Below are 22,453 nucleotides of genomic sequence, written 5' to 3'. Positions count from 1 at the left end.
AACTATTATCGACTTGGCAACTGAATCATGCACTGTCCTACGCACGATAAGACGACTCCACAAGGTATAAAAACATTTATGAATTTAAAAATAAGGTCGAGTACATAACAAATACAGGACGTGTTCCGTAACGAGACGTACAGCCGTCAACAATATGACCGTTCAAGTCGAGATGGTAAGTACAATAGAACGTCATGTAAGTTTAGAACCAAGGTGCAGTACCTTACGTCTATGCGAAGAAATCAAAAAGCTATGCACACAGTGAGCCTGCACCCCATGTAGTACCTGCATTTCGCTGTCTCGGGATCGACTTTCTACAGAACATTTTCGAAGCCACCGGACCAGTCGATCAACCCAAGCAAAATAACGCAAACAAAGAGATAAATGACTAGCACATATACCGGTAATAAAACTTGAAAGCTACTCGCTACCAACATTGGGATGGGTCGCTATTCAAGCTTCGATGGGTTTGCAAGATAGAAGAAAAGTGACTCTTAACTACATCGACATTTGGAACACTATAGGAATTACGACTTAAACAAACGCAGCTACACCCGTTGTCTTGTATCTCAATAGTAGTAATTTTGGAAGGAGATATGAACGATTTATGGACGCTACAAGTGGCTGTAATGGCACGTCTTCAGATACCGTACACTAGTGTACACTGTGCAGTCGTAACTACTGAATTTATAATCGGCTGGCAGGGGCCAAGAACACGACATTCGGCCGTCTCTCACAATAGAATGACTCGATTTCAAAGTTCTTCCATGCTAATACACGAGGCATTGTCAATCGAGGTGTTCAGTAACAAAGTATTCGAGTACTCTAGGATTTGCCCACTTGCCATACTTGGCAGAGTGGTTATGCAGAAAATTAAGTTACTTCTACGATCACTTGAGTACCAACAATGACTACTATGACAATGACAACCTACGGCGAATAGTTGCAACAGATTTTTCAGCCTAGAAGGCGACATTAATATAGTCTGCGAAGATGGAAAATTAGAACTAGTACGGTGAGAGTGGCCGTTGAGTTGTTAAAGAAGAAAACAACAGATGCGCTTAAAACGCGACCCTTCCGAATGCCGACACTGCTATGTAAAAAAAAGCCGCACGCCGATTCGTACGCAACCATCTCAGGCGCTCGAGTTACGCGCCCTTGAACACGAAGCGTGCGAAAGTCTGCGCCGGATTAATCGGCGCTGCCAGCTCGAAACCGACGTCGCGCGCCATTTCCGTGACCCTCTTGGCAAAACCGCTGGCCTGGTCCTTGTTCACGTCGAGTATAAACCTGGAAAGAGGACGCCTACACTTGAAACGAGAGCCGGGGGCAGGCGGGCGTGCTTCACTTACGTCGCCAGTTCCATGATAAGCGTGCAATCGTTTGCAAACATCGGCCGCAGAACGGGATGGAATTGCTGCACCATACTGGAATAGACAAAAGGAAAACCTGCATAACTTGGATAAACTGAGGGTTAAAGTGAAGGTGGTTGGCGATTAGCGAGTTCTGACTACTCGCGTTGAGTAGGGCTAGTAGGCACAATGATTCAAGTACTTGAATCGGAATTCGAATACCTGAAATTATATGCTCCTTGCCACTAAAATTTCAGTTATCAACCATAATAATAGCTTCGATACCATTCTCCAGTACGGATGGGTGTAAATATCAATTCGCGGTATAGCGGAATACAAATCAAGTAGTACAAACCTATGTACGTTAATGGAAATGACATTTCTGTGAAGTCATGAATGAACCACATTATTGCCGCAAAGCGCAATGAAATAGGTATGAATGAAAAATGAATAATATTTTTTGCGACATAAAACTGGCATCATATTCCTTCTGGTCGCATAAAACGTACATATTCGAAGTTTCCATATCATGAATAATGTCGTGACGCCACAACAAGTGATACTCTGATTCGTAAAACCAGTTACTTCCACATTATGCACACGAAAATCGCTCACCTAGTAGACATGAAGACAACGTTGAAAAGTTTCTGAAACTTCGTCTTTGAATGTATATTATTCAGGCAATTCAGCGGCAGAAAATGTACGCACACATCATCGCATTGTATCGGTGCTGAAAAAAGAAAACGCAGAAAGGGTGTCATCATACAAGCGTACAAGAATCGACTGTTGTGCCATAACAACGCACTCAGACCACTAGTGTAAATGTATATTCATTACACCATTTTGTAAATTGGAAAAAAGGATTGCAGAAATATAGACAAATCAGCATCCGTTATCTCAAGATATTAACCAATTAGAAACAGCCGGAAAGACTTCGCACAAGAAAACTTGATTTAGAATTGCTACACCATCATACCATACTCTCGTATTGGTATGAATGTGTATGTGCGTCATATGAAATTCTTAGGCATTCAGATATATATCACGTTCAGTAAAGCCTTTATCCTGTTGAAACGATTACAATCAATGTCATGTGTCTACAAGACAGGCTATATTGTATTACGTCAAATTAATATCAAGTGAACGAGGTCAGATCTGTAGTAAGGAAGAAATACGCAGCGAAGTACGCAACTTTCCGGAGCCAGACCAACATCGATAACATCACATTAACAATCGTTCTGCTTCATAATTACCATAGAACTCCTTGTGTTTGTGCTTGTGATGCTGTTGGGCGTGATGGCTGTCTTCGTCGTGCTCGTGATTTTCCCCGGTTACCTCGGCGTCCATCTCCACGTCCTCAATCTCAACAACTTTACTCGAGCAATCGGAGTCCGCTGCCTCAGGCGGCAATTCATATTTCGCGCCGGTCTGCAGTTCGTGAAACAACGCCAAGAGATTGTGCAGCGTGATGTCCTGCGAGTTCTGACAGACGAAAAACAACAAAGGATAGATGGTTTGGGATATGTTTGCATCACTTATAGGAGTGGAATTGTCATGAGAGCTGCGCGTGTATCACAGTTCTGATACAATTCAAAGAAGTTTTGACCACTCGCAGTTAGGAGTCAGAGTCACAGATATATTGTAACACTCTTTGGAGTTAGAGTGAAAGAACACTCTGACTCCGGTTACTGTAAAATCGAATCATATGTTACTAACAAGTACTGTTGCAGTTGCAGACGTGATAAGGTTTTCATGTGGGCTGTTCTTAACAATCTTGATGTCTTTCTGCAAGCACAATTTTCGCAAACTCAAAAATTAAGTTGATTCACTCGGTAATAATATCACCGTAACTAAAAACGTTGTACAGCATTCGTTTTCACTGGGTCTTGATAAGAGTATCAAAAACTTGAAAAGTACGAGAGTACGGTTGGCCGAAATCGAAAGACAGCCCCTGGCCGTAAATAACAGAATAGGCACAGTCACAAAATGATTATTGAGCTTTGACACAACACCAATATCGATCGGGGGGGGCTTTGAAGACCACTTCATTATATTATTACGAAAATTTTCAGATGACGCGGAGAGTAATTTGATTTTGATGAAATTCTCCATGAATGATCAAAACCGATCGAGTGTCGCTTGAAGAGGCACGCAGGTCACCAGTGAATTCGGCATTAGAAATATAATCACTACTATTATTAATGAGAGCGATGAATCAATATTGTATTGATATATTCGAAAATGAATGTCCGACTAGACATGAGCATTAATAGTGATATATGGCATTTGGGGATTCTTCATGTTGAATTCGGCACACGGCACTTGGTATGTACGTATTAATATATTCGGGTTAGGGGCTGGGAAAAGATTACGGCTAGGTGTTAGAATTAGGGGCTGCCAAGTGCCGAACTTACCAAGTGATGAATTCCCTGGTAACCCAACAGAGCAGCAAGAAAATCGAGATACCTTGATATGTTGCCCGTTCGCTAGCTTGTACAGTGACTGCTCTTCGCTCTCAATGCCGAATGTAACAAACGGACCCGTCACCATATCGCCCCAATATCCTCGCATAGGTACCGTATTGCCGTCTCTCTGAAAAAATAATCGCAAATGTTTACAGATTTTATGACTAAAGTAACAGGTTTGGCTCTGGTCGCTACCAAACTAAAGTCTCACCAAATGAGTTTTTCTTTTAGTTTGGTATTGTATGTGTGAGCGATTCAAATATACTTTAGTACTGACAATGTTTACGGAGGTCATGAAAAAACAACATGCTTTAACTAAGTACCCGGTTAACTATAATAGCAATGGCCTACCCGAACATAACTTGCGATATCTTTATGAATAATGGTAGCCGTGTGGCGTGGGTGGCCTAGATTATCAAAGACACCACTTCCATCAGCTATACCAGTAAATCTGTTGAATATTATTGACCAATTCCATTCATCAGCCTCGAATTTTTTTTTAGAAAATAATGAACACTGATTTTTCATATCATTAATATTAGCAATTCTGGTGCATAGTAAGCAGATAGATACAAACAAACTTATTATCTTGATCTTCTTCTAAAATACCGTATTTGCTCACCTCACAATGATTTTTATGGCTATGCCCTCTAGTGTCGTCAGAATTACAACCAAAAATTCTGAGTGGCCTGACCGCGAAATATTGGATGAAAAAAGGTAGCCACGTTCACTCAGTCCTAATGACAGTGTTATTTCTATTTGGTAACTAGCTGTTGACTAAAAATAAGCTGCAGTATTGGGGTTTCTTTAGAGAAAGCGAGTGATTGTCATAAACTGAATTTTGTCAAAATAATCTTACCGATTCCATTCGATGATAGTACTGATGAAGACAAAGAACTGATTTTACACGGAATACGTTTGATTGATTTGATATGAAACGACACTACAGCATATGGCCTCTACCCTAGGTACCACTATTGGAGTTAAACATAGGAATTTGACATTGGACCACATATCATGGGACCACCCCTAGACCCCTCTATAGCATTTTAACACACAAGTTTGACAGATGACCGTGCATTATATTCTTTAGTGACGAATAGGACCTATGCTCTAGGCCCCTCTTCAGAAGTCTACTTTAAGACTGATGGCCGTTAGGGTTGTTCAGAATTGACCGACTTTCAAAAAGTCGTGGTTTTCAGTCCGATTCCCATGCCTTATACCATAAAAACATATTCTAGCTACTTTTTTTCGTAATTCATCCCTTGCATCCGTGTGCATTTTGAGCTGGAAAATTATCGGCTAAAAATAGGGGATTCCCCTAAAATTTGAGTGTCGCCATTCGGACTAGGCTAGTAAACGTCATATATAAGCTGGGTTTATGCAGCTATTGCGGTTTGGAGTGCTACATAACCTTATTAGAGAAAGTATTGCCGGTTCAGGACACCATTTTCATGTCCTACACTCCCTTAGAACTCCTCAAAACTGCCTAAGACTGATAGTCATGTTGTTGGATCACATATCCTACACTCCTCAACCCTACCTGAGATTGTCCATCAATTTCCGGGAACACCATGTGCAACAATACAACTGTGAATGTATCATTCACTCACAGCCACATTTTAAACATCACATTGTTCAAAGGAAACGAAACAATAAGGAAAAGAAATGGATCAACTTGGCAAACACTACTTGAATCAGGTGGATGAAATGGTTGCTTTAGAGAAATCGGCATATCTGTTCCCGTGATCTTCCACGGCTTGTAAGAGGCTCGTCCGCTGTTCTTAGTCATCTGTTTTTAAAGCATCAAAGTCGGTATTCAATTTTACCAAACGCTTTGCTGCGTCTTTAACTACTTCAACACTACTCACAAATTCTTGAGCAGTAACAAAATGCGGATCTGTATGCCATTCCGAAACTGGAAAACTCAACTGATCATGTTCAGCATGCATAGCATCGAATAGAAACCATGATTCCGGTCCAATTAAAGCAACCATACTCATTGACAGAGTCAGAGATTAGACTCAGAGGTATACCTCTGCGAAATTGTTCAAGAATTGGCATTTGCAGCAATTTAGCAGCCATCGTTTGCTTCACTTTGTCAGGAATCTTTGGTTTAGCCGAAAACATTGTAGATACCACCGTTTCCTCGGTGAGATGCCAATGATGTTTTCACATCTTTTTATATGCCACATCAGCAACTGTGAAATCGCATGATGTAAAGTCTGTCATGTGATGAAGAAATTTGAGATCATTACTCTGTGCGTCACATGCAATATTAGTTTTAAGCTGGGACAGAAAACTGGGCAATATTTATTCGTACCAACTTTCTAATGAACTCTTCAGAATAGCCCATTTGCTCACTCCATATGAACATTTTTTGACAGTACAGCACTTGACTCGTCCATCCAGTGCTATAGTAGCACCAGGCTTGCGAAAACGATTATCAACATATTGGTCATCTAAAATCACCAAGGCGCCTGTTGCACAGTCTCTGTAGTCATCTCTTATCAATACTTCTTTCTGCTTTCCATTATATGGCTTAATCAGTGGAATTATTCTTGCTTTGCTTCATCAGCTTTCATCGCCAACCCGCTGCCTTCATCAAACTGAAGTGTTTTAGAGCTTCTTAATTGATCAATATCTTTCCACTTCTTGGAAGGTATTAAAATCTGTGTTTTCAGGGCCTGTGGTCGCCGATCCAAATAGACACTTCACTTCCAAATCTCCCGGATGACTAGTTCATGAATATGATGGCGACAAGACTGTAGAAAACTTTCCTGTTTATCAATTCTTCAAGTAACAGAACAATTTTTCCATTGTTTGAGGATGTTGTGTCAAACACAAGAGCTCTGACATTTTTTGTTAAATTATATAGTTCCAGCAGTTCAAATGACGGATCAGCCTGTGCTTTTCCGGTAGCACTCTCCAGAGTTCGAATGCCAAGAAGATTGCCCTTCTCAAATGCGTTACAACACGTAGACGATGCCAGCACTGCCAAGGCCTCAAATTGCTCTCCTAAACGACTCCCAGTGAGCTTTCCATTCTAGTGCAATGTGATGTGCTTTGGTGGATCGTTTGCTATTTTTTCAACAATAGACTCAGAAATTTTAAAACGATTTGCAATACGTCGTCGATAGGTTCCAGATCTTGAAAGATGAAAGTCATTAGGGTCACCATCGCAAGCTTCAATCAGTGCTGCAGTTATCATGGTAGCAGCATTATTGCTGACTTTCAAGCGATCGGAAACCTGGCATATGTCTTTGTCGTTGAACAGGTTTACAGGCGCTTTTAGAGTCACAAATTTAAAGCAATGAAGCAATGTCGACTGCGCCACTTCAAAATCACTGCTGTGGGAAGTGTCATCTACCTGCGAAGATATAGATGAGCTCTCTGTAAATTCACCTTCGCTACTTGAAGCTGGTGCACTCTCTCGCACTCATGGTCCGTCTCTTTTGTTGCATGGTTTTCACTTTCAACACTGTATCTTTGCCACCAATCGTTGCTAATCACGGACCCCTTTGATCCTGATAAAATGTTTTGTATTCATGTTTCTTATCGCCGGAGAGAAGTGTACTTGCTTCAATTGTCGTCATCGCGTCAGGAGCTCCTCCATGCCCATAGCTTACTCAACTTGGCTTCAAAGTCACTTTGTTTTCTTGATACATATTGCTGGCCTTTAGTCCAGTGACAGCCATTTGGTTTCTGTTTTCACACTGTCTCTAATCTTTCAATGGCATTGACTTGTGTGATGGTCTTTGTGGCAGCCAGGAACCAAAAACGTATTACCGTACTTCATCTCCTACGTCCTGGATGTGTAACTTTACTGGTTCATTTTTCGCATATGAATGCTCTCTTAGGTGTAACACATACTGCATAACTTTCCCAAGAGTAAGCAGCTTCGATCTCGTAATGTTTCCTCAGAGGGCCCAGCTAGGAAATGATGTGTCTGCGACCGTGATCTTCTAGTTTTCTTTGATACTATATCACTAGATGGCAATTTTCTTTTTTTTAAAAGATATTTCGCACTAGAGCTAATCCTAGAAAAATAAATATACATCATCTCAGTCAAGCAACAAAGAATAGTTGGAAACATTTCAGTTCTCTAAGGTCAAACACATACTGCACAACTTGAGCAAGAATAGTCGGATTAGATCCAGTTATTGATTCTAGAAGATAATGATTCCTAAATTGGAAATACTCCGACCAGTATATTGCTATCTTAGGAAATAACATAAAATTCAGAGCAACCCATTGGCTGTTTTCCACAGTCACTGGAACAGACATTTACAAGCTTTGTTTTCTATCTCAGTAGACAAGAAAGAGTATCAGGTCCATTAGATCGAATAATTCAATACTGCTACAATACTATAATCACTAATCCTGCGCTAGACTCGCTAACAGCATGAGTTAAAAAGCTACCTGGTAAGTCCTGCACCTCAATCGTAAACACAGTTCTTCAACAACAAAGCAGCAAAACACCTGAGTAATCAATGATCCCCATTTCACTGCCGTGCCTAGCGCGTCATCAACGCTAGAACATCCGCTTCACGTCAATGAGAACACATGCGGTTGCTGTCGAGTCACTCACAACGGGGGAATCCCCAAATTCCGAAGAATTTTTTTTGTGCATGAAAAAACGGCAAAATGCACACGGATGCAGGGGATGAAGTACAAAAAAAAGTAGCCAGAATTTGTTTTTAAGGTATAAGGCATGGGAAACGGACTGAAAACCTAGACTTTTTGAAAGTCGGTCAATTCTGAACAGCCCTAATGGCCGTGCATATAAAATAATGTATAGCATAGGACTTATACGTCTACGTCCCTCTATTGGAGCCATCATAGGAGTTAGACATGGAGCAGTGTATAGGCACATACAATATAGTGTAGAATAGGACCTAGGCCTATACCTTAGGAGTTTTACATTGGACGGGGCATGCCTATCCGAAAGTAAAGTTGGAGTTCAGGAGTTGTCTGAAGCGACATTTGCCTTCATGAAAAGTATTGGAAAAACCCTATTTTCATACAATTTATACATTTAATATAATTGTTTTACTACCGCCAATCATTGTCATAATTAGTGAAAATTAGCTGAAAATGTGAATATCTTATAATCCTTTGCTAAATTAAATCAAATTATCTCGTGTCAGAACCAAAGTTCAAACTTTTTGAACTTGAGAAAATAATAGTGTTAGCTGATGGACAAATTTTAAGTCCCATAGTGTAATTCCGTCAAGGCTATTTCCGTACGTATTTCGGACTAAACCCACAAAACAAATTTCCGTGTCCTGTCACAAGACCTAGCCGAGCATCAGTTAATGCGTCTGTTTATCAAATAAATCCCTCAGGGAGATCACAGGTAAGACCTATAGCTCAGGTCAAATGTTGCAATACAGTATGACTCATTGCTGTAAAACAACCAACCGTCTTTATAAACATTCCCGATGACAAAGTCTTGTTTGGCCGATCGTAAACACCTTCCCGTGCTTCGAAGGCGATTCCTTTTTCACGCCACCTCAGGTATTCCAGTTTGGATATGACTTTTGCCTGCGCGTCACGAAAACAAAAAAACAACACCCGTTCAACTCAAGAATCATAATGCACTCCGACAATGCGACAGCTCGTTGTAATCAATCAGAGTCGGGTTACAGTCGCAATCAATGCGCTGTTGATGGATCTCGCTCAATTATAAACGGACGGATGCAGCAAGTTGTGAATAACAACTGCCAGGGTTGCACGCACACAAATTTGAAAACATCGACCTTTCAATGGTGGGTAAGAATTTTTATCGGTCATCCAGTGCAGTGAACGGCAATACAATATTCGTCATAAATTCATTCCGAGCCTCTCCGTTCCAACCAATCAAAATAAAATTTTAAAATACAGTGAACTACATCCCTCCCCTATACTTTTATATGTCATCTAGCTTCCAGATAACATAATACACATAATCATGTACAATGCTATGTTAAAGCTGTAAGGCCGTGAGAAATAATACAACGAGAATTTTTCCCCATTCAAGAGAATTTAGGTGTGAAGTTATAAATCCTAAACTTCTATGCGATCTCATATTCCCCGGTCAGGGCTCACGATAACTCAACGCCGACGCTGCATCAAGTTCAAAGACGAATCCAGAGTCAAATTTAACAGTCGAGCACACACCCCAATTTCGTGAAGCTTCATGTTGAGATCCCAGTCGAAAGCGCCGGTACGGTTGTCGTAACGGGCACCGAGATAGCAACGTAATCTATGGTCCCAGAGATTCGAAACGTCGAAATATCGCGGGTCCGCCTCCCTCCAAAACTTGAAAACCCCTTGCAGTATGTCCCTCTCTTTATGCTAAAAGCATAATCGAATAGAATAGTTTGTTAGGAAAACAATATCGATGGTCAATAGCGATGGTCGTTTTGAACATGGCGATCTCAGAATCTATTACAAAACCGTGCAGTGTCACAAACCACAAAAGCTGAATTATTTGTTGGCTCGAAAGAACCGCACTCTTGAACATCCCATAATCAGATTACCAGGTTTATCGATGACCGTTGACCACAGACCACAAAACGCACTTGGTAATAGGTTCGGCAATCATATCTAGACACCAATAACATAAACAACTTGAAAATATGCACTCAAATACAGCAAACGAGCCGGCAGCATCACGGAACAACCTTAAACTTATCTAGCGTTTTAAATTTAACATAACATGATTAATCACTACGGTATGTAAGAATTCAATTTGCAAAAATAAAAATCTTCACTTCAGCATCCATCCATCAAAGGGTTACCTTCATCTGCGACATATCCACAATTGGCATGCGTTCATCCGCGTAATCTAAATCCGCAGTCATTTCGATGAATAAATTGGCTTTGTCTTGTATATATTGATAAGTCTGCTGGCGTATCAGTGTGTTGCCATAAATCTCTAGGAAAAGCTCGGTCTTTTCTGAAATGACAACCAGCAACGATAAGCACTCGCCGAAAGTCAACGAGACAAAACCGTATCACCTTGCAAGCCCATTTTGTCCTGCGGTTCGACGGCAAGGGTCATCAATAGGAGATGCCTCGCCAGCAGTTCCGGATTGTTCTCGATAACATAAAACTGAATCGCAAAAAACAATACTTCAACAAAGTTACAAAGATTAGCTTACACAAGTCTCCATTGTAATAGCTCAATAAATACACATCATCTTGACACAAATAATGTCATATGTGGGAAACTTGATACAGCAATCAAAGTGAAGGACCGCAGTTTATTGTAATCTGCACCGTTGAAGTGCTTGGATGATGACGGGATGTGAAGGAACCGCAAGGTTATGGAGTCACCACCACCATTTTTCTCTCCACGTTTTACCTGTGTGCCAAGCGCCTAGCCGTGAATACCAGCTATGATCTGGCCGGAGACTAAGACCATGACCAACCGTACAAGAAGCTGGACACTCTACTAGTATGATATCTCGTTGGTAGTGATAGGTGGACTGGTGGGTATCTTACCAAATAACTTCTGCTTGCAAGACAGATCTTACTCAAATGCTTCATGCCCATGCTACTTAAACCGAATAAATACATATACATTATACAATTAAATATCAATACTCATATTGAATTATGCCCGAACAACTTCGACTGACGCTCGTCAGGGGTAATCATCAAGCAACTACTTGGGAATTCAACGATTACACCCGACGACTGTCAGTTAAAGATGTTCGGGTTTATTTCAATATAAATACAATATGCAATTGTATACTGAAGTTCTGTACCTCCAAGAGTTTCTTGATATACGGTACATTATTAAAAATGGTAGGTTTTGACAGACGAGTAAAGTGTGGTAAAAACAGAAACTCACATATGATAATTGATAAAGCCAAGTGGTCTAATTAACTGTAAAGACTGCAATATATGTTTCGAAAAACAAAGTCGAACAACGTGTGATGAGTTTTCCATCAGTAATCAAATACCCACATGAATTTTTTTGTGCTTGTGTCTTTTTCGTTGAGCGATTGTTTTGATGATGTGCCTGCAGTCTCCAGCTCCGACTATTAATATATTCAACGATTCGCTCTCCTTACCGTCTTCATCAGGAATGTCCATTGACGAGTTGCTTTCCAAAACTTGAAAAAGTATAATCTGGTTCATGCTAAATGAATCCAATAACCACTGTTAGAAAGTGGGGCTATAGGGAGACAGACCCAATTTCAGTTATTGACACCAAGATTTTCTCTTCTGTCAAAATTGGGCTCGAACACACACAAAATAACAGTAAACGTTAATTCTTGTTTAAAAGAGGCACGTTTCAAGTGCAGCTAGTGCACACCTTAGGAAGGGAAATGTAATGTAATATGAAGTGAATTTCTAATTTTAAAAATCTCTCAATGACGGTTCGCATTGCTCCATTATCAACATGCAAGATTTGGTAAGAGAACAGAAATAGTGACCATTATATGAAGGTGTGTTATTATGCAAGTATGCATATGCACAGATGCAGGTTATAGTGCGATGTGTGTTTATAAGGAGGGAGAAATCTTTTTCAGAGCCGGGAATATCCAAGATATGAAGTCAACCGCTCATTGAAAAAAGATACCAATAATCCTTATTACTGTAAAATTCATGATACGTTTCACGGAATGGAATATATAGTGAGCAGTATATGTCACCCTCACAGCATCCTGACCTTGTAGAGCTGCTGATCGAATGCAGTTGACAAATACTAATTTTACTACAACGAACACATATAACATTTGATGCGACATAATAACAGAAACAATTCAACTTATACAGGAAGGTATGAAAATTTTCCCAACTTTTGAACGCAACCATACGAGAAAGAAAAGAGACAGGCTTCCTGGTCAAAATCAATAAGACAATATCAACAATTTCATCACACGAATAGGTTTATTTACAAGTTCAAGTTACAATTAAATCAATATTGATAGGTTATTCCAATAAGAATATCTCAATCGGTATTATGACTTGAAAATCCTATAACGAAATTCAATGGTAATTACTAGCAGTAGCAGGACTAATGTCCACTCGATTCAAAAGCCAAATGCTGTGTTCGCGTTCATATAAGATTCAGTCATACGAGATGAATTCCTAGAGTGGTGACAAGTAGAAATTAATGTAAGGTTGAAATTACCTTCATTCTGAAGATCCAACACGGGACTAAATCCCCACCAAGTTATAGAACCGAAACCCTCTCCGCCAGATGACATACCGACTGCTGATGGATTACCGTATTCACTTGTTCTTTCAAACAGCAAAACTCATAATGTGGTAGAGATACGCACATAGACCGCGTTGTTTGGTTAGGCACGGGACCTGGTGGACTAAAAATCACACGTTCAGTAGGTTCGAGCGACAAGCAACTACAACAGAACTCCAGCTACACCAACGAAGGAACGTATCACACTTTCTCACAGAGTGCAGAATCCAAACTAACGTTAAGAAAAATTTTCGTTCGTGGCCTGTCAATCATATGCACGGAAGAGTGCTCTTCACCGACATCTTCCAAACTAATACCTTAATAGTTCAATGGGCCTCCGAAGATTTACTATTATCCCAGTAATCTCTATATAATTATCATATTTCGAAAATAGTTTGATCGATTATAGAAGTTAGGGATCACTGGAGAGGGAGACACAACGATGTTTTTAACGTTTCACTAACTTTGAAAACTGTTTTTCGAGGCCAGGATCGAACCGGATGGGATTTAGCTATACGAATGTGATGGTCTAAGTCCAAAGGAGACTTTTGTTCGAAATATAATGAGGAAATTATAGGAATTTCATAAATTTTTGTCGGAAAATATTTAGTTTCCAGGATCAATCTGCACAATCATCGCCGAATCTCTTGTTGACTGGCCGTAAAGTTGCCTTTGACCAATTGTAAAGTGTGAGGTAGACCAATTTCACTGAGTCCTGAGATTTGCTTGTGTCCACACCATATAGGACACTATGGTGCTACTATCAATCACTAACCTACGGTAGGTTAGTAATCTATCTACATGCCTCTTTTTTGTACTTTATTCATAGGCCAATGTGGGAGCATAGCTATTTAGCTATGGTGGGAGCTTGATTGGTTGGTTTTACTTTGTCGTTTCTATTTCTTCCTTACTTTTCACATAATGTTGGTGTGTTAACTTGGTAAAAATCCTGATTCCTTTCTAAACTCCAATATTTCGATTTTCCAATGTCAATCACAAGTTGAATGCTTCACATAATTTTACGCGGTGTTTCACGTTAGAGCAAAATATCGATAAAGTTTTAAGTTTCGCTAATCGCTATATAACAGTATACAGCTAAGATTCGTAGATAGGTTGCAATTCTTGGTGCGCTTGACGACTGATTTGCGAAAACAATGAGCAATCCAGCAAATATTCGCTTGCTCGATAACACGCTAAGCACCATCAACAAAATGCTTTACTACGTTCGAACGGGCTCGCAGGAGATTACAACTACTGGCCTAGAGCTGCTGGAAAATCAAGGTAAAATTACGAGTTGATGTCAAAGTCATTCTTCAGTTACTACTCGCCTAGAATCATGTTTCGTGCTCAACTTAACAAACCAAATCCTATAGATTTATTCTCACATCTTGACTATATTCTTAGAATAAAATGGATCCTCCATTGGATGAGAATTGAGATCATATGTAATTTATTTATTGTTATTTGTGTGTGCATGCCGCTTCCTTTGTAGGCCGAGGCTGGAGTGTGATCGATTAACATCATAACTCGTTTCAAATACCTTTTCATTGTATTGCAATTCTTGTGATATGTGGGAAACTGGAATTCATATAAATTGGTATTAAGAAATATGATGATATGGTCGATGACATTCAAAAAGCACCCTCATCTCTCTCTATATATATAAAAAAATAACCTTGTATATTAACCATCTCTATTTCTTGTCTGCCTCTAAGAAATAGTAATTAGGAGCGAAATGTAAGACTTCTCTCCTGTTTGTATTTTGCAGATCTGACTGTCACTGACAATCTGACATAAATACCGTGTATACTTGTGGTGCATAATTGCAAATTTCATTATCGTATAAATGTGTCCTAGGTTACATTGTAATGTTCATTCGACTTGTTACTGTAAATCCTACTTCCAGTTGAAAACCACGGAGTTACTGAACTTCAAGACTCCTTGGTCGAATTGCTGAAGGCTGAACAAAGAATAAATGCGTTTTCCAATTCCATCAATCAACTGAAAACAAAATGGCAAGACGGGCAGCTGGACGATTCAGTGGACATTGTGCAGGTCAGTGATTGAATGCTTTTTCCAAGGCGTACAAATGGTATTTGTAAGTATGTCATGAAACAAAAACTTTGTTTTTACACATTGCATTTTGAATAATTTCTTCAATTCATATCGAAATGAACACAACTATTTTCGGCTGACACTCGTCAGGGGTAATCGTCAGCAACTAGAAGAGAATTCAAAAGAACACCGTATATCAACAATCGTAGCACAAAACATGATGTCACCAGCATAAAGTTTCGAATATGAGAGAGTTCGATATGCTATTTTTTTATGGTACACGAACTCTTTTTGTTGGCACAGCATTGGCTGGTGTATTTTGATAAAAGTTGACTCCAAGGCACACAAATGAAAGTGTGACCGGCCTCTTCCAACGACACGAAATCTGTTGTCTCGATAATTTTTCGCGCAAGCGGGATTATCCAACAAATGTTTGACAATGGCAGAATTTATGGCCTTTGATTGTTCCGCATCAATCTTGAGGATTTTGTAAAGTAGAAAGTAGCTTTGCAATATTTGTATCGTTTCTATGAGTGCAATTGTCATAGTGACTGGAAAAAATAGCTATCAATCAAATCTACTTTTGTGAGTACTTCACAATCCTTCTCTTCTACTTCCGCTTGAAAAAGTGATGTCATGTCAAGGAAAACTACTACATCACTTCTACTTGAGTATTGAAGCTGACCATTTGTGCAAATCTTCCATCGCGCCAGTGGCGTACCCAGGGCTAGGAAAGGACTGAGTTCCCCTCCAAATTTTAGACTTTTGCATCGTCACATCCGTAGTTATGAGTAAAATGCATCTCTGTCATTATTTTAAAGGTTTACTCAATCCCACCCCGTCCACAATTTTTGTCATGGCTGCGGCCAATGGTCTACTCTATCATCCTATTTAACGGATTTACCAGGTTCTCGAAGATTGCTTGAAGGAAGAAGACACAAAATACGACGAATCGGACATTTGGGATCATGAATTTATGAAGAACTTCGTCGACCAAATGGGCCAAGCTGACTCAAGTACGGAGTCTCGATATTGCGCGTCTGTACATATTCAACCATCCCGGGTTTATCATTTCAGGTGTGCAACTCAGCCACGGAGCCAACGCGTCCGAGACCTCCGACATGGTAATCAGAGATGCGCGGACTGTGAAAAAATGTCCGATCACGCAATCAGATATCGAAGAGCCATACCGAGACGTCATATGCGGGCATACGTTCGAGAAATCTGCAATCCTGGCTTACGTAAAGCAGTACCAGAGAAAAAGAAAAAATGCAAAGTACTACATGTCTAATTATTTCCTTTCGGAATTTCCAAGCTAAGCCATAACCCATTGTACCAAACAGGTGTCCTTTTCAAGGATGTACCAATGCCATCCAGAACGCCAACTTGCAGCCTGACACATCCATAAGAAGAGGAACCCAGTCAAAGCGCAGGGGTGAAGGCTCAAGTCTGCAATGATTAACTGTTCGAGCCGCAATCATACAACGTCTGTTTTAATGTCTGCGCTGGCCGAAGGAATAGCGGATTTCTTGCGGTGCCTTCATGGCGCCTGGAGTTAACTTTAGTACCTGGGTCATGCTATCCTTGTATGTGCAAATTATCAACGCTGTGGTTATGAAAAATGGATTGAGTTATCTGCAGTATTGAAGAACCCTTGCTTTTATATGTACTTTTTGAATCGAAATTTCAACTTATACTTCCTACAGTGCGGAGATTTGGTAACTGGTAATCAGTATTACAGGTAGGGTCAGTAACTTTAGTACGTCTACGTTTTTGGAGTACTGAGGTAAGTTTTGCCTACTTGCGCTGCTGCTGCAGTGGCTGGAATCAGTCAGCTCTACAATTAAGGGAAACGGTTGGCATTATTGGTTACTGTGAATCACGTCTTGTGACAGAGCTGCCTGAAGAATTCTTGTGATTGAACTGGCTTGAAATAAAAAATTTGAATCAAATTTGCATACAACTGTATGGCGGATTGGTGTACCTCACATACCCTCTGGACGTCGGATCATCAATTACCAATAATTGCTGATCATTGTGCGCGACGTGTCTGGATTCCTACTATTTAAAGAGCTTCATTCGATGGTCTGCCGCCTTTCACGTGGCAAGTGCTGCCCCTATTTTTTCTGACGATCGACCAACGCTGTTTATTTTATCCGATGTTTTAACCTGCTTGGCGTTTCTGTTGTACAATAATGAGCTGGCCAACGTATTCGCCGACTCTCTGTTGCGGACCCTAGAGGGAACGCGGCGTATAGTCCATACTCAGGTAGCGTGCCGGTTTTGAAGTAAACTGGATTCTTTTGGATGTGGTTACATAGCTTTGCAATTCGGCAAATAGCTACTGCGAGCTTTGCGTGAAATTGTCTCAACAATTCGGCAAATAGCTACTGCGTTATCGTTAGTGAATTTATTTTCGAAATTGCACAGATGTTTTTTGTCATTACGGGAAGAAAATGCTGAAAAGTCCTCTCCTATCACCTGCTTGAAGTATGTGACATTGTAACACGCATCCCAAGTGATTTTCAGACTTTTCTGCTAATACCTTTACTTGAATTACTGTTCCCTGTCTTAAGAAATAGTAAATTCTACTTTCAAGCGATAGGGGGTAGTAGCTTACATCGTTCATGTTACGTCATTACATATCATAATGCAATGTGACAGCTGCCTGCCTATCGCAGCCGTAGTGAATCACAACAATTTTAGGCGACCATGATTTTATTGAACTATTTTTATAAAGCATGATTTATGTTCACAGAAGGTTCAGCGGGATTGCTTGGCAAGTTGTAGGACTTTCGAAATCATTTGTCCAACTCCGTCGTGGATCAAGTAAAATGGCCCTTCGTGCATGAAAGCCGCAGTGGTTACAACCTTGTTTGCCGTGTCTACATGAGCTTCGTGCAATCTACCGGTTAAGAGAATAATCATCTCCGAATTTCAACATATCCAATTTCTGGGGGCTAATGAAATTACAATAGGATCGGCAAAATCGAATGCCCATGCCTAAATAACAAGATTCTAACTTAAAGCCAAAATATATACGATGAAGACAGGCAACGGTCAGCCAGTCTCTGCAAGAGTAGAATAGAAGGTAGTATTTAATGGGGGGTAGAGTTAGCCAGAATTCTGAACCGTTTCAAATCTAAAATCATCTTTGTCTCAGTGATCAACTCATTCCAGTCAGTTTTTATATCTACTGGGGCTGTCAAATATATCCGCTGCGAAATATTAGTGTCATAAATGCAAATTGTCTGCATTGTGATCATTCCTATTGATTTGACGATCTGCATCAATGATTAGAAGTGCAGCTATTTTGGATATGGTGTATAAAATGGCATCATCAGACCATGGAAAGCTTTAATTGTTAAAGGGGCACTGCGCTCTAAAAATGATGTGGTCTCAAATTAAAGGGCAAAACGAAAAATAATTATTGGCCGCTACCATTTTCTTCAGAACGCCACCGTAATGGAGCTACAATTTATTGAAATTTCTACAGGACCTTCACGCTCCCTCCAGCTGTCGCGGCTGCCCGTCATTTCTCAACCCATTACACGACGTCTTCACCGTCACACTTGCTCGACGCAATTAGGCAGTCAAGCATAGAACAAAGTTTAGATATTTGTCAGCCGATGATATGAAGGAAATATGTCTTACACGCCGGGGCGGTTAAGTTACGTTATGTATAGGCGTAAGGTACCGGCGCTCAACGTACGATGTTAAGTCAGGAGGATTTGTGTCTGAAGCTTGTGAATGTGATGACTCTATAATATTTGCCAGTTGACTGATACTGAGATGCCATTACAGTTGTATATTGATGAAAAGCTATTCATAATACCGGCTGACAACTATCTAAAGTTCGTTCTCTAAAAGATTGCCTAATTGCATCGAGCAATTGCAACGGTGAAGATATCGTGCCATAAATTTTCTCAACGGGTTAAGAAACGATGACGCGCAGCCGGAGCGTGAAGGTCCTGTGGAAATTTCAATAAATCGGAGCACAATTACGGTGGCGTTCTGAAGAAAATGGCTGCGGACAAAAATTTCTTTCGTTTCGCACTTCAATTTGAGACCACATCATTTTTAGAGCGCAGTGCCCCGTTGAAGATAGTGACAGGACCTGATGAACGAACAATCCAGTTTAATCAGACCACAACATGCTCGATCCACGCAAGCCAAGTCAAAAAGGCAGCTACTAACTATTGGCTGTCGCCATGTAGAAATGGTGTCACTGAAATTAGGCAAGTGAACCAGCTGCCTGCTTAATTTCTGACTTTCTTCTAATCACTAGCAATTGTCACTACTTTACAAAAAGGATATTGTAACTTCCGTTACGACGTGTTTTGCTCCGCATTTCTCCAAAGCTGCCGCTGTCCCCGCATAGGGCCATTTGCCTCCCTCTTCTTCCGTCTTGCCAACAGTTAGCTCTACTCCCGGAATGCACTTCGCTGCCAGCACTGGTGCGATACAGCACAACCTTAAATCAAAATTGAGAAAATAACTTGGGCAATTGGAGTATATGTGTTATCCGAGTCGGGTGTTGAATCAAAAGTGGTCATATACGAAGACCTAAGTGCTTCCAGTTTGAACACTTGTGCAATATTTTCCTATTGTAGCACTCAATTATTTACATTCTTAGCAGATGAGGTCAGTAACAAGTAGGCTGCTCATGTAGCTTTCAAATTCTTACACTATTAACACTTCTACTGAACACTTTTTAGGGTTAATTACTCTATATACTTGAAATTTTCAAAAGTAGAAGGTTGTTATGGGATAAGTTAACTATAATTTTACTTGTAATTGATAACATTACTTCTACTCAACAACGTTTATTTTGAGCAACTCTGCCCTCATGACAAAAAATTGACGAGGCACCACACAGTAGCCGACTATCCAAATACTTTTTGGAGAAGGGTAATTGGCAGGGTTGTAATGACTCCAGTCACGATTTTTTGGTGACTCGACTGGACTCGAGTTATTTTTTTCAAATGTGTAAAATGACTCAACTCGAGTCAATGTTTGTATTGACTCGAGACTAGGACGGCCAAGACAGACATTTCATTGTAACTTCGAAGAATATTAAAGTTACCACATTATTGGTATTTTGTCTATCAGTCCTGATACTTGAAAAATAGGATTAGAAATTGTTAAGACTGAGGAAAATTACTATATTATGAATGCGAGCCATTCTATATCACTCGAGCAGAGTTGCAAAAAGTGGTTTGAACCGGATTGAACTGAAAACTGAACAGTGAACATAATGACTTGGACTCGGACTTGAGTCAAAACACTATGACTCAGACTCGGCACTCTACTAGCTGACTCGGTGGTGAATTGAAAATGACTCGACTCAAAACTATAAAAGTGAGAGTGACTTGCGACTCGGAACCTTGTAACTTGGTTACAACCCTGGTAATTGGTATACTGTTCTGCGACGTTGCATGTAGGACGGAAAATTGCCAACTTGTCAAGCATCGCTTACCCAATGGGTTTCTTCATGGAATGGAACTGCTTTATCGTTTTTTCTACGTCTGCGTTGAGCGTGCAATCGACATTCTTCACAGCCCAATCACACAAGTTCTTCGCGGCTCCAAATCCACCAGGAATTACAAGAGCGTCAAAGTCATCAGCTTTGATCCTTGAACAAAACAAAAAAATTCAGTGAAAGATTCGCTGGACACGGCTTGTTGCTTTGAATATTGCATTACTCGGATAATGCTTTGATGTTGCCCCGAGCGATCCTGGCGGACTCGACGAGTACATTCCTGTTGGCCGGCATCGGTTCGCCTTTTGTGTGGTCTATTGCGTGCATTTGTTCCACGTCAGGTGCAAACATTGAAATTTCGGTGCCCGCTCTACTCAAATGGACCAGACACCTAAATGATGATAACATTTCAGCTCCAAACTCTGAAATAGGTAGCACACACCATGTTCAAATCCCATATGGGTTCTAAATAGTGGTTCTGACAGGATGCAAATCTATGCAATAATGCGAGAGCAGCACGAGCCCTTAGCTGCGCTATATAGTTGTTGATGACTTGCAAATTGCTGACAGCTCAAGCTCTTGTAAACATCTTCGTTTGGGATCACGTTGAAATCTGGCATTCGATATTGGACAAAGTGACATTTTGTTATGTAACTGAACAGTGAACACCTTCGAATTGGACTCCGCCCGCGGTAATTTTGGGATAATTGATCTCATTTCTAGCAATGGTGCTCTATGACTGTAGCTAGTCAAATAAGATTCATGTATTCATTAGGAGTGTGAAAAGAGAGATGAGAGCATGAGGCCCAGTCTCTTCATGTCGGACCAAGGGCCCCTCCATGATGCTTCTGTAGTATAAAATTGAGAGCATCAGATTCCGAATCTTCCGAAAACAACCGGACAAGTCAACATCAATTTTGCCATTATCCCTACTGTTTTCATTTTTGTTCAAGTATTTATGCCTGAAAAGAGAACTGGTTTCGGCAGTTTGAGACATGCCATATATCGGGTATACCCTTTGACAGTACTGAATTATCTCGTACTCACGCCGATGCTTCATGAACCTCTGATCCATCGTAAACACCACATCCAGAGAGTACCTGTATCGATAATGTCTTAGCAAAAGTTGGTAACGACGACATGTTGAAATAGTCGTCTCATTCGGCCCCAAATAGCTTAACATGAGATTGGGAGTTCTGAAATCATCTCCATCAATCAGGGTGAATTCTAGGCTGATCTCAAGGGTTCTTAAATAATTTCATTTATGGAGGGTCTCAAACTCAAATTTGGGCTGTGAAATATTTTAGATTGACAGTGAATATGTAAGTATCGAATCAATGTTATAATGAGATTTTCAGACTTTGAATCAACATCGCCTGCTATTTAATTAAAGCGATGCAGATGCTTGGATTTTAAACTCACAACTATTAATACGTATCCTATTTTTAGTATCACCAGTAATTAGCGAGCTACGCTATGTTCATATTTGCCGAGTTTTCGGTGTCGATATGGTTTCCGAAAGATTTTTGATTCAACTATAAAAATTGCAAGCATACCAACCAAGGTAGCCTACCGGTACTATATGCTGCGGGCCGTGAGGCGCCTGCCAAGAACGATCTGTATCATAAGGCCAACGAAAATGTGCTTTAAAAATGCCATTGAGAAAATTTTATGCTCACCACAGCAACCTTAGTAGACGCCATAACTGACAAGCTGAAGGTCCGTCCAATATTAGATGCGCGTCGGGTCACCAATAAAGCACGACTGAACATTACGTCGGACCTCCCCGGTGCAAAATTAAAGCGAATGCTGCAAAAGTTGAAAATGTGTTTACAGTTTTGCTTCACTTCGTTGCGCATATGGCTCTCGTAGTGCGTTTTTACATTTTAGTAACAGCTTT

The 22,453-nt window shown here is 40.4% G+C and overlaps 3 protein-coding genes across 3 annotated transcripts; 1 reads left to right on the top strand and 2 right to left on the bottom strand.

Moving 5' to 3' along the window:
- Positions 1-60: 60 nt before the first annotated feature.
- LOC145444341 (dynein axonemal assembly factor 3-like) lies at positions 61-13,281 on the bottom strand. The gene is made up of 11 exons (XM_080322310.1): positions 12,951-13,281; positions 11,777-11,925; positions 10,823-10,916; positions 10,603-10,760; positions 9,980-10,156; positions 9,242-9,364; positions 3,819-3,944; positions 2,606-2,834; positions 1,968-2,082; positions 1,353-1,427; positions 61-1,290 (listed from the first exon to the last, which is right to left on the bottom strand). Exons 1-11 carry the CDS (start codon positions 13,024-13,026, stop codon positions 1,149-1,151), a joined length of 1,464 nt encoding a protein of 487 aa, XP_080178436.1. The 5' UTR covers positions 13,027-13,281; the 3' UTR covers positions 61-1,148.
- A 771-nt stretch (positions 13,282-14,052) lies between these two features.
- LOC145444354 (E3 SUMO-protein ligase NSE2-like) lies at positions 14,053-16,776 on the top strand. The gene is made up of 5 exons (XM_080322323.1): positions 14,053-14,297; positions 14,923-15,071; positions 15,979-16,087; positions 16,149-16,347; positions 16,415-16,776. Exons 1-5 carry the CDS (start codon positions 14,171-14,173, stop codon positions 16,527-16,529), a joined length of 699 nt encoding a protein of 232 aa, XP_080178449.1. The 5' UTR covers positions 14,053-14,170; the 3' UTR covers positions 16,530-16,776.
- Positions 16,777-17,771: 995 nt separating this feature from the next.
- On the bottom strand, positions 17,772-22,362 carry LOC145444356 (ES1 protein homolog, mitochondrial-like). Its single transcript, XM_080322327.1, has 6 exons — positions 22,233-22,362; positions 21,601-21,653; positions 20,777-20,944; positions 20,551-20,706; positions 19,389-19,545; positions 17,772-17,969 (listed from the first exon to the last, which is right to left on the bottom strand). Exons 1-6 carry the CDS (start codon positions 22,323-22,325, stop codon positions 17,835-17,837), a joined length of 762 nt encoding a protein of 253 aa, XP_080178453.1. The 5' UTR covers positions 22,326-22,362; the 3' UTR covers positions 17,772-17,834.
- Positions 22,363-22,453: the final 91 nt, after the last annotated feature.

Source organism: Botryllus schlosseri, chromosome 8 (assembly GCF_051294905.1).
Source record: "Botryllus schlosseri isolate E-star chromosome 8, Bs_hap1, whole genome shotgun sequence".
Lineage (NCBI taxonomy): Eukaryota > Metazoa > Chordata > Ascidiacea > Stolidobranchia > Styelidae > Botryllus > Botryllus schlosseri.
This window is presented reverse-complemented; position numbering and strand designations above follow the sequence as displayed.